This window comes from Doryrhamphus excisus, linkage group LG12 (genome assembly GCF_037039965.1).
Source record: "Doryrhamphus excisus strain RoL-2023G ecotype Guam linkage group LG12, RoL_Dexc_Guam_v1.1, whole genome shotgun sequence".
NCBI classification, from domain to species: Eukaryota; Metazoa; Chordata; class Actinopteri; order Syngnathiformes; family Syngnathidae; genus Doryrhamphus; species Doryrhamphus excisus.
Genome location: NC_136368.1, coordinates 20,820,611 through 20,833,523, shown reverse-complemented (window position 1 = coordinate 20,833,523; position 12,913 = coordinate 20,820,611). Strand labels below are relative to the sequence as shown.

Here is a 12,913-nt window from a genome sequence, read left to right as displayed (position 1 = left end):
GATATTGCAGCTCTTTTCCGGCCTGAGGCGCATCCGAGTGACAGCCAGAGAAAGACCCTTGCGGCTTTGGGTTCATCTTAGACGGGGTTAGAAGGCTTGCTAAGTCATTCGGAACTCACCGTAGCTTGTTGACCGAGGTGAGTCCCAAGTCCTTATATGCTCTGTTGCTCGTTTGTGCTGCTTTATCTCAAACTCGTTGCATCAAAAACATCACAAAGTACCCAAAAACTGAAAGGGATGTGGTGGAAGGGTGGGCTTTTTTTTTTTTTTTTATTCCTCCCCTGAGGGCAAACTCTGTTACTTCCTTCCTAATGTACATGAGCTGTGTATGAATATGGATCACGTTAGCCTTTTCCTTCCTATCACACTCAAACCAGGGAAGCCTGTCACCGCTTTCATTTTAAACACCTGAGATCACTCTAAAAAAAAAATAAAAATGGAGGAGTACAGCGGTGGATGTAGAGACGTTCAAGTAGTGGTACAGGAAAAAGCCTGCATTTTTTAACACCATCAAAAGATGAAATAAATATGACATTTCCTCACATGTTCTAAACCAGGGGTCTCAAACATGCGGCCCGCGGGCCAAATGTGGCCCGCAGGACACTAGTTTGAGGCCCCCGCCTTGATATGAAATTTTAATGTTAGTGCAGCCCCGCGCAAGTTTGATATGGATGCTGTATGGTATCATGTACCCAGAAAAAATTATTACGTTTGATTCATGTTCATGTTAAAGGTTAAATAACTGTTAATAGTTATCCTCCCTATCCGTGTGGAAGTGGTAAGTTTTTGGCTATTTAAGTTGAAAGGAAATAACTTGGAGGCTACCGTTTAGGTCGCTAGCTCTCTAGTTTGTGAGTTAGCATGTGTCTCAAGACGCTGCAGTTGCGCAATATGTTGTAAATAAAAAGAGTATAAATGTGACTATAGTCGTGTTTTGTCATGTCTACAGGGCTCTAATAATGCTTTGTTTATTTTAATCTGAAAAAAAAACATTTGTCTACCCACCAACTATATGTGCTTTCTTAAGTTTTTATTATTATTATTATATTTATTTATTACTGATTGATTGATTTTCTTTATTCTTGATTTGTTTATTTATTTTTCATCTTATTTTGTGCAGAAAAATAAAAAGTAAGATATTTGAGAACAGTGGAATGTTTTATCAGAGCTTTTATTGTAGAAAATCGGAACCAAAGCACTGAAAAAGTTTGTATATTTTTCTGTTTTTAATAAATGCGTTTTTTTTGGGGGGGGGGGGGGGGGGCTGATACGGCCCAGCCTCGCCCAGACCCTAGCTCCAGTGGCCCCCAGGTAAATTGAGTTTGAGAAGTTTGAGTTAATTTCTAGAGGTTTCTTTGATGTGACACATTTCTAGGTTTAATAAAAGGCTGAGATTTTGACTTTATTATTGTACAATTTTTTCAATTTTTGCAAGTTTTCTTGTTAAATTCCATTTTAGAATGTGCAATGGGCCGCACTTTGGGCTCCATTACTTTGAAACGTTCATGCTTATGATCAATTTCTGATCCACCTTAACTTAAATTGGGTCTGGGTTTAAGTCCAGGCACGGTCCAGAGCGCCATTTTCCATGTTTTTCATGACCTTCCTTTTAACTGTCGGCTCTGGAATCTGTAGTCCTTGTGTTTTTAGACGTACCAGCAGCATTCTTTTACCTCGCCCGGGGACACGTGTCGGCATTAAGGACGGAACACTACGTAAGGACGGAACACTACCATAGTTCCTACCTATTTGACAAACGGGAGTTTTTCTGTCAGGCGGGGCCAGTGCTCCTCCTCTGTATCTGTGTCTTGCCAGGACCCCCAGGGATCCATTTTGTCACCTGTCCTTTTCTCCTTATACGTGCTTCCCTTGGGTTGGGTTTTTAAAAAGCACAGTTTCCTTTCACTGCTTTGAAGATGACATGCAGGTCTATCTGCCTTGACCTAAAAATGATAGCCGGGCTACCATGAAACCCCTGCAGGACCGTCTGCATGATGTGCAGTCATGGATGGGGGCCAATTTCCTGAACTTGGCGTACCAAATCTTTGCTTAGATGAGTCTAATTCCTTGTATACATAATAGCGTAGGACCAGGCCTGGTCTAGGGCCTGCTAAGCAAAAAACAAGTGATGTGTTTAAATCCCTCCCTTCATTGGCACCCAGTTACTTTTAGAGGCTAATTTCAAATGGCGGTGTTTTTACATTTGCACCTCATGGCCCCGCCTTTTTTTGAGTGAGCTGCTGTAGTCTCTCTGTACTCTGCCCAGACCCCCGGAGGTCTGCAGCTCCCGTTGGCTGTGCCCAAAGGCACAAGAGAACCAGAGGAGATTGAACCTTGTCAGAAGTAGCTCCCAGATTGTGGAACAGTTTGATTAGATGCTCCCGGTCCTTATTGATATTGGTTGCTTTTCTTCCCTATTGTTTATAAATAGTTGACTTCTCTTTTGAGATACAATGTTATTTTCGGATTTTTATTAATTTTACTGTCATAAATTGTGTTTGTTGGCACTGTATTTGCACTGTTTGAAATTTGTTTTTATTGCTGTAGAGCACTTTTGTTGCCTGGGGTTGTTGTAAAATGAGCAATATAAATATCATTTCAGTAAAATGTGCAATATAAATATCATTTCAGTTGAATTGAGGCACGCTTGCAGAGGTTTGCATTAGACACAATGCCGTGTGGTGATTGGTCAATACAGGCATTCCCTTTTAGCTAAATTATGTGTGGAATAGTTTTTACTATTAACGTTAAGTCGTCGTTTGGTAAAAGTAAATGTTGTGGTTTTTTTTTACATGCAGTATACTGAATTTTTTTTTCTTCTAATATTACGTTATCCTCGTAAAATTACATGTTTTCCTCTTTAGATCTTTTTAGAACTTTTTTCTCTTTATATTTTGACTTTATTATTGCCTGAAACACAGGCCTAATTAGGCTCGATTAGGCTTTACCTTAAAACAATAGTTTCCCAAAGTCTATCAATTACTACAAAAAAAGAGATCAATACATGTAACATCTATCATGTACACAATGGCAAAATTCAGATTTTGAATTTCCCTCTAATATTATGTTATCCTATTTTGTTTATCCTATTATGTTTTCCTCTTTCGATTGCAACTTTTTTCTCTTAATATTTTGACTTTATTATTGTACAATTACTACATTTTTTCCATTTTTGCTGCTTGTTTTTTTAACTTTTCTTGTTAAATGACATTTTAGAATGTGCCATGGGTCGCACTTTGTGTCAACACACTTCCAATTCACTATTGTATGTGTGTACACATGGTGGAAACGCAGGCCTAATTAGGCTTGATTAGGCTTTACCTTAAAACAATAGTTTCCCAAAGTCTATCAATTACTACAAAAAAGAGATCAATACATGTAATAACACCTAACATGTACACGACGCCAAAATTCTGATTTTGAATTTTTGAATTTCTCTCTAATATTATGTTATCCTCATAAAATTTTGTTGTTTGTTTTCCTCTTTAGATCGCAACTTTTTTCTCTTAATTATTGTACAATTACTATTTTTTTTTCCATTTTTGCTGCTTGTTGTTTTTTTTTAAGTTTCCTTGTTAAATGACATTTTGTGACAACACACTTCCAATTCCCTATTGTAGGACGTCTCACACTTGATTTCAAATTGGTGAAAAACAGGACCTTTAAGTAGCTATTGCCATCCCGTGTGTACACGTGGTGGAAACGCAGGCCTGATTAGGCTTGATTAGGCTTTACCTTAAGACTGCAACCTCTCCATTGTTTGCCGTGCTTCATTTCCAGGTTCCCCTCCAATAACCACGGCTATAATTAACCTGTGTAAACCCCATAAACAAACTTTCTAAGGTCTTTTGTTCCCTCAATAAAGAGAGAGAGTTTCCCTGGAGACCTCGGCTGGCTTGGGGCTATTGTTTAGGGCTCATTTAGCAAGAGGCGCAAAAAGGTCAGGATAGGCTGGCGTTAGCCGCTTGAAAAGAAACGCTATATTATGGTCACCGTGTTGTGTTTTTTTTTTGTTTTTTTTTTAACACCGATGGCAGATTCCAATTGAGTGCATCCCATAATCAGTTTCCAGTTCCACATGTCCAAAAGGAGTAGGAAGAAGCAAAGCTTATTAAATCCTACCCCTCCATCTGGTACTTTTGTTCACTTCCTGCTTTCCTAATATAGTTTAAGGGTTTTTTTTGTTTTTAAATTCTTTTAATTTTTTTGTCCCGTACCAAAGTAGGAGGTGATATGAGCATCCAATGACATAATGGGTACCATAGTAAGTGTCAATATAGTGATATATATAGCACATCATAATTTTAAATGTAAATTTGAGTCTTGAACCAGTCATGATGTGCTATATATATCACTACATTGACAATCAAAATCAAAATCAAACTTAAACTTAAAAAATAAATAAATAAATAAAATAAAAATAAAAATAAAAATAAAAATAAAAATAAAAATAAAAATAAAAATAAAAATAAAAACAAAAATAAAAATAAAAATAAAAATAAAAATACAAATAAAAATAAAAATACAAATAAAAATAAAAATAAAAATAAAAATTGTCAATATAGTGATATATATAGCACATCATGACTGGTTCAAGACTCTTCATCCTTGTATTTAGCAAACATCAACTTGTTGTGCATTGTTTGATTTCCTTACTCAATCCATTCCATAATTTGGCGTTAGCCGCTTGAAAAGAAACGCTATATTATGGTGACCATGTTGTGTTTTTTTGTTTTGTTTTTTTTTTTAACACCGATGGCAGCTGGCAGCGCGCTCTGTTCCGGTCCAGAGAGCCTTGGTAGTGAAGAGAGAATGAAGCAAATCACCCTGCTGCGGTTTTTGAAGGTAGATCTGCAGTGATCAGCTCGCTGTAAGCCTGACCGAAGCAGCCATGCATCCCAAAAAACGACCGTCCGGGAAGAACCCCATCATCCGGCCCCGGGGAACCTCTTGGAGGACTTTGCAAAGGGGACGCTTCTGTCACTTCTTTGTACTCTTATTTCATGGCTGTTAGTTCAGCCTCCAGAAGAGCAGACTTTGCAGCTCCGCCCACTGCCTCCCTTGCAATAATTCCACATTACAGTTCCTTGGCTATGCTCTCAAAGGGAAAATACATTAGGAGTAAGAGCGGCATTATGTGATGTGTACTTACTCACAGCCAACAATAGAGTGTGCAAGGTGAGCGGGGGCGGTCATTCAACAGCGCAGATAAACGAGGATAAAACGGCTCTTATGAATAGTTCATCATTCTTAGTGTAATTGACAAGTAAGGACAGGACGACTGAGCAAGCGGCTTATTACTCACTGAGCGGCTGCACTGTGATCTGAACATTGCGGGACCTCTTGCTGCGGTCGATGAAGTCTCCCGTGGGGGTCTTTTCCCGCTCCGTTACCCGACAGATGTATTTGCCGGCGTCCTCGACGCGCAGGTGCTGCAGTTTGAGGAGGTGCACGTTGGCGCTCTCCTTGCGCACGGTCATGTGGCCGGCGGCCTCGCGGGCCACGTAGTCGGGGCCCAGGACAGGCACGGCGCCGGGGCCCACCACGGCCACCGGTGAGCTGCTGAAGACCCACGACACCGAGAAGAAGCGCTCGGGGACGTTTTGCGCCTCGATGGCGCAGCGGAGTTCCAGCGGCTCACCGGCCGTGAAGGGCCGTCGCTCCGTGCTCACCTGGATGCTGAAGTCACGATCTGGGGAGGGAACGGAGTCAAAGACGACTTAGCTTTACAAAACACTCATCGAGATTAAGAATTAATACAGTCGTCCCTCGTTTATCGAGGGTTACTGGTTCCATCCCATAATAAATCTCCAAGGAAGTGGGACAGAAAAGAGAACATTTGAAAATTGGATGCTTTGTGGAGCTAAACCTACCGTAAAGTTAGGAATTGGGCGAGTAAACCTACAAAATCATGGTTATGCTGACTAATCCGTCGCCATTATCATATTGGCACGCTACAATAGTATATTATATTATATTAGTAGTATATTATATAGAAACCGGAGTACCCGGACAAAACCCATGCATGCATGGGGAGAACATGCAAACTCCACACAGAGATGGCCAAGGGTGGAATTGAATCCCGGTCTCCTAGCTGTGAGGTCTGCGTGCTAACCACTTGACCGCCGTGCCGCCCACTTGTATACATGATTTTATAAAATGTAAAATAAAATATAAATATATAAATTATTATATTATATTATATTATAAATTATTATATAAATATATAAATGAAATATATAAAATCACAGTTTCATTTTAAAACATCATTACACTAACACAAAAACTACACACCAAGTATGAACCAAAGCGTGACATTAAAACCCAGGCACGTATTATTAATGGTAATGGTAATGGTAATGGTAATGGTAATGGTAATGGTAATGGTAATGGTTTAATTTCATTTGAACATGCATCAGATTCCAATTGAGTGCATCCCATAATCAGTTCCCAGTTCCACATGTCCAAAAGGAGTAGGAAGAAGCAAAGCTTATTAAATCCTACCCCTCCATCTGGTACTTTTACAATCACTAACTGTTACATTTGTTCACTTCCTGCTTTCCGTAATACAATTTGAGTTTTTTTTTTTAATAATGCACCTCGTACCAAAGTACAAGGTGAAATGACCATACAATGACATAATGGGTACCATAGTAACCATAGTAACATATTACCTTTATTACATATTACATATTACCTAGCCAGTGAAGAAAAGAATGTGACACACTTTTCCCGATCCACGGATCAATAGTGTGAATGCATCCTAATGAAAACATACTGCGCTGAGAGCGATTCCAATTGTTTGAATCCTGGTGACAAAACAGCGGCGCAAACCGAAAAGACTGCGCTCTCCACAGTTTTAGGCGCACCGCCTGAATGCTAAATTGGAGTGTAGAGTATTAAGGGGATTCTCGGGGGCAAAATGTGATGCTAAAATTGTGTCAGTTGCAGCCACAGAAGAAACGCCGAGAGAATAGAAAAGAGGAAAAAGGTTAAGGTCACAGCGCAGCCCAATGGCTGGGATAAAAACGCTGATTTTTCAGAGTGCTCTGCTCGTTCAAACCCCCCACCCCCCCCCACCACCACCCTCTCGCTTTCACCTCTGCAATAAAAAATAAACCTAATTAGAATTCTCTCTAGCAGTGTGACAGGGAGTCAAACGCTCTCTCCTCCTTCCTCCTCCTCTTGCAGGGAGCAAACTGGTGCTAGCTCTTCCACTTAGCCAAATTACGCTCACCTTCTGAGCATGTGTGTGTGTGTGTTGAGTTTATTTGCGGTATTAATTTCCAGATGATGAGCGCGGTAGGCTACGTGTCAGAAACGGCTGCTTTGCCTCTCTCTGTGTTGGTGGTCGCCTCCAGCCGTAATTACCACGACTAACACACTTCCTGACAAACACTCTCTGGTGGAAATGTTGGAAGTCTCCCGTTGATACTAAATTGGAATGTAGAGGAGCAGGCAGATGAGCGGGAAAGGGGGGGGGGGGTCATATCTACATGTAACCACACACTAACTTTACCATAGAGCATCACGGTTTGGAGCATGGACTTTACAACTACAATAAATACACCTACGAAAAAGCAACAACATTAAATAACATCCTATAATAACTTTGTACACCCAAGATAAGAGTATTCATAATACGAAAAGCCATTTAATACACTCGTGCTTGTGTGTGTCCACTTGGGGAGCTGAGCGGCGGGTGGACAGGAAGTGACTTTGTAGATTCAGAATGGAGTTTCAGCTTGACGTAGTTTACTGTAGCAATAGACTGCGTGTTTATTCGAGATTATTATGCCTGTTGTGAGATCATTCAAACCTGCAATAAAAGCTGGAAAAGTCTGGCATTTGAATACTACATATGATTCAGTGTCCTTGAACGCGTCTTATGTTTGTATTTTACCTCACTGAGACATTTCCATGCTTGAAAATGCTTAATTTAGGCAAAACCTTCTGAGAAATTCTTTCAATATGCATATTTTTTCATGAATAATAGGCCACATTGACAAAAACACAAAACAACCCGATTTATTAATGAGTACTTATTTAAAAAAAAATTAGAGTGAAGACGCAAAATTCAACACATGCATGTTGCGTGTTTATTCGAGATTATTGTGCCTGTTGTGAGATCATTCAAACCTGCAATAAAAGCTGGAAAAGTCTGGCATTTGAATACTACATATGATTCAGGGTCCTTGAACGCGTCTTACAGTGAAGAAAATAAGTATTTGAACACCCTGCTATTTTGCTATTTCTCCCACTTAGAAATCATGGAGGGGTCTGAAATTTTCATCGTAGGTGCATGTCCACTGTGAGAGAGATAAACTAAAAAGAAAAATCCAGAAATCACAATGCATGATTTTTTAACAATTTATTTGTGTGATACAGCTGCAAATAAGTATTTGAACACCTGTGTATCATCTAGAATTCTGACCCTGAAAGACCTGTTAGTCTGCCCATTAGAAGTCCACCTGCACTCCATGTATCATCCTGAATCAGATGCACCTGTTTGAGGTCGTTAGCTGCATAAAGACACCTGTCCACCCCATACAATCAGTAAGACTTTAACTTGTAACATGGCGAAGACCAAAGAGCTGTCCAAAGACACCAGAGACAAAATTGTACACCTCCACAAGGCTGGAAAGGGCTACGGAGCAATTACCAAGCAGCTTGGTGAAAAAAGGTCCACTGTTGGAGCTATCATTAGAAAATGGAAGAAGCTAAACATGACGGTCAATCTCAATCGGAGTGGAGCCCCATGCAAGATATCACCTCGTGGGGTCTCAATGATTCTAAGAAAGGTGAGGAATCAGCCCAGAACTACACGACAGGACTTGGTCAATGACCTGAAAAGAGCTGGGACCACCGTTTCCAAGGTTACTGTAGGTAATACACTAAGACGTCATGATGTGAAATCATGCATGGCACGAAAGGTTCCCCTGCTTAAACCAGCACATGTCAAGGCCCGTCTTAAGTTTGCATATGACCATTTGGATGATACAGAGGAGTCATGGGAGAAAGTTTTATGGTCAGATGAGACCAAAATAGAACTTTTTGGTCATAATTCCAATAAGCGTGTTTGGAGGAAGAAGAATGAAGAGTACAATCCGAAGAACACCATCCCTACTGTGAAGCATGGGGGTGGTAGCATCATGCTTTGGGGGTGTTTTTCTGCACATGGGACAGGACGAGTGCACTGCATTAAAGAGAGGATGACTGGGGCCGTGTATTGTGAGATTTTGGGGAACAACCTCCTTCCCTCTGTCAGAGCATTGAAGATGGGTCGTGGCTGGGTCTTCCAACACGACAACGACCCGAAGCACACAGCCAGGAAAACCAAGGAGTGGCTCCGTAAGAAGCATATCAAGGTTCTAGCATGGCCCAGCCAGTCTCCAGACCTGAACCCAATCGAAAATCTTTGGAGGGAGCTCAAACTCCGTGTTTCTCAGCGACAGCCCAGAAACCTGACTGATCTAGAGAAGATCTGTGTGGAGGAGTGGGCCAAGATCCCTCCTGCAGTGTGTGCAAACCTGGTGAAAAACTACAGGAAACGTTTGACCTCTGTAATAGCAAACAAAGGCTACTGTACCAAATATTAACATTCATTTTCTCAGGTGTTCAAATACTTATTTGCAGCTGTATCACACAAATAAATTGTTAAAAAATCATGCATTGTGATTTCTGGATTTTTCTTTTTAGTTTATCTCTCTCACAGTGGACATGCACCTACGATGAAAATTTCAGACCCCTCCATGATTTCTAAGTGGGAGAAATAGCAAAATAGCAGGGTGTTCAAATACTTATTTTCTTCACTGTATATTTGTATTTTTTTGAGACATTTCCATGCTTGAAAATGCTTAATTTAGGCAAAACCTTTTCCTTCAATATGCATATTTTTTAATGAATAATAGGCCAAAGTCAATCACAAAATCACAACCCGATTTATTAATGAGTACTTTTTTGAAAACAATTTAAGAGCGAAGACGCAAAATTCAACACATGCATGTTGCGTGTTTATTCGAGATTATTATGCCTGTTGTGACATAATTCAAACCTGCAATAAAAGCTGGAAAAGTCTGACATTTGAATACCACATATGATTCAGTGTCCTTGAACGCGTCTTATATTTGTTTGAAAATGCTTGAAAATGCTTAATTTAAGCAAAACCTTTTTCCTTCAATATGCATATTTTTAATGAATAATAGGCCACATTCAATCACAAAACAAATCCGACTTATTAATGAATATTTTTTTGAAAACTATTTAAGAGTGAAGACGCAAAATTCAACACACGCATGTGTGAGAAGCTGCGACTCACTTTGGGGAGAAGCCGTTGGGGCGCGGACATCTGTAGAACATCAGTAATTCTCCGTTTGCTCGATGCCATCTGCCAATGGCTGCCCCGATATCACAAGCGGCTTACAGTTTAATCAATGCAGGCAAATAAATAACGGTATCATCTACATACATTAGGATGTCAGACACCCCTCCTCGCATCAGACAACAATCTTTTGTGTTTAAGCAACCCAAGAGGGGATGAGGTATACTGATAGAGAAACTAAGGACTGATGACAGCTCACCATTCATCACTGGCTCCCTGCACGCTGCCTTCCTGATAGCATAATCAAGTTCTGATTCATGTCATTAATAAAATTCAATACATTTCAAAAATCTCATGCCTTTATCGAGGGCTTCAAATATGAGAAAATATGAGCATGTTGCTGTATCAACGTAAATACTGCATTTAAAAATAGCAGCAGTGTCAAGAAATATATGAACGGGATCTTAAAGGAACCTTTATTATTCCCATCAGGATGTACCATTGTGCTCCACTCGCCGCAGTTTTGGGCACAGGATGCAATGGGGGGCGAACGAGGGTTTCATTTGATTTTCTTTCAGACCACTAGGAGAAACAGCTAGGAGACCAGGGTTCAATTCCACCCTCGGCCATCTCTGTGTGGAGTTTGCATGTTCTCCCCGTGCATGCGTGGGTTTTCTCCGGGTACTCCGGTTTCCTCCCACATTCCAAAAACATGCTAGGTTAATTAGCCACTCCAAATTGTCCATAGGTATGAATGTGAGTGTGAATGGTTGTTTGTCTATATGTGCCCTGTGATTGGCTGGCCATCAGTCCGGGGTGTACCCCGCCTCTCGCCCAAAGAGAGCTGGGATAGGCTCCAGCACCCCCCGCCACCCTCGTGAGGATAAGCGGTAGAAAATGAATGAATGAACATTATTAGAGACCTCTCGACATGAAATAACATCCCTATAGTCACTTTTACACATATTTTTAGTAAACATAACAGAAAATAATACAGCTAAACATTTTTTGGAATGTTTATATTCGGTTCCTCCCACATTCCAAAAACATGCTAGGTTAATTAGCGACTCCAAATTGTCCATAGGTATGAATGTGAGTGTGAATGGTTGTTTGTCTATATGTGCCCTGTGATTGGCTGGCCACCAGTCCAGGGTGTACCCCGCCTCTCGCCCTAAGACAGCTGGGATAGGCTCCAGCAATAGGACTTAGGGGCCCCTGCAGCAAAGTGGAGACTATGGAGTATAATATTGGCATATCCTGAGCTACGATACAGCAACAGGGCAAGCTTTTATGATGTCATATCTATTGTCAAATGTTGCCGTGGCCACTGTGCACAAGGTCTCCTGAGATCAAAACTTAAATGTATTGGTCAGAAAAAATATATAAACATAAAAAAAAGTGCAAATAATATGAATGATAAGAGCAGAGCAGAGAAAGTAAGAGAAAATGATTTTTAAAAAAAAAAAGTTTTGAAAGCTCCATTAAGAGCGGGTCCAAGGTTTGCCTCTTTGATGCTGGCTGAGGGTGATTAGTTAGTGATGGGGCCGTCTTGAGAAGCACTCCATCTTTTATGATGAGAGCTTAATGGAGGTGCTGTGCCCTCGCCAATCACATTTCCCTTCTGTCAAGTATGCACTAGGCCACACACACACAAAAAAGTACACCCCAAAACGTTACACAAGTCCCGCCCTCGTCGTGCAGTAAGCAAACAAGACGAAATCTAAAAATGACACATGAAATCCGAGCGCTCCCGTCAGCGCACCTCTGCCGTGTTCTCCGTCATGCAACAACACATCCATCCATTATAGATTACAGGCAAGATGGAGGCTGACAAAAGGTTTTGACGGGGGAACTCTTTGTGCCTTTTGTCTCCTTCCCTGAAGTAGCAGGGAGTCATCTCACAAACTTGCGGCGCTCCTGTCTCAACCAACTATCTGGGACGCCATCATCTTGTAGCTGATGTCATGCTGCACAGGCGGCAACAACAACAAAATACTCATTTGAAACTTATATGAGACATCCAATACCGGGTTCTGCCACGGTAATGGCAGCTAATGTCGCGCTTCTGGGAAACATAAAGATGGGAGGACCAGTGATGAGCCACAAAGTTCTCGTTGTGTTTCATTCATCCACACTAAAAAGATGGTTTCATGATAATAGATTGTCCTTGAACCTAAATAAAACTAAAATCATGCTGTTTGCTAACAGCAGAAAGGACACGCACCAGCAAATACAAATAGACGATGTAGACATTGAAAGGGTGAAGGAAAATACATTTCTGGGGATCACAATAGATGAAAATATGAGCTGGAAACCTCATATTACAAATATACAACATAAGGTGGCCAGAAATATTTCAATATTGAACAAAGCTAAATTTATTCTCAATCAGAAATCACTCCACACTCTTTATTGCTCTCTGGTTCTACCATATCTTACTTATTGTGTGGAAATATGGGCTAATAACTATAAAAGCTATCTTCACTCGCTAAATGTACTGCAAAAAAAAGGCCAGTAAGGATAATTCATAATGCCGCCTACAGAGAACATACTAACTCCTTATTTCTAAAATCACAAATACTTCAACTTGCT

At 40.6% G+C, this 12,913-nt stretch overlaps 1 protein-coding gene across 2 annotated transcripts in view; it reads right to left on the bottom strand.

Moving 5' to 3' along the window:
- The window catches only part of igsf3 (immunoglobulin superfamily, member 3), a 111,553-nt gene that overhangs the window by 30,769 nt on the left and 67,871 nt on the right, over positions 1-12,913 (bottom strand). For both annotated transcript variants that reach the window (XM_058082790.2, XM_058082791.2), the window contains exon 4: positions 5,306-5,692. In XM_058082790.2, the coding sequence (XP_057938773.2) occupies positions 5,306-5,692 (387 nt within the window). The remainder of the gene's footprint in view (positions 1-5,305; positions 5,693-12,913) is intronic.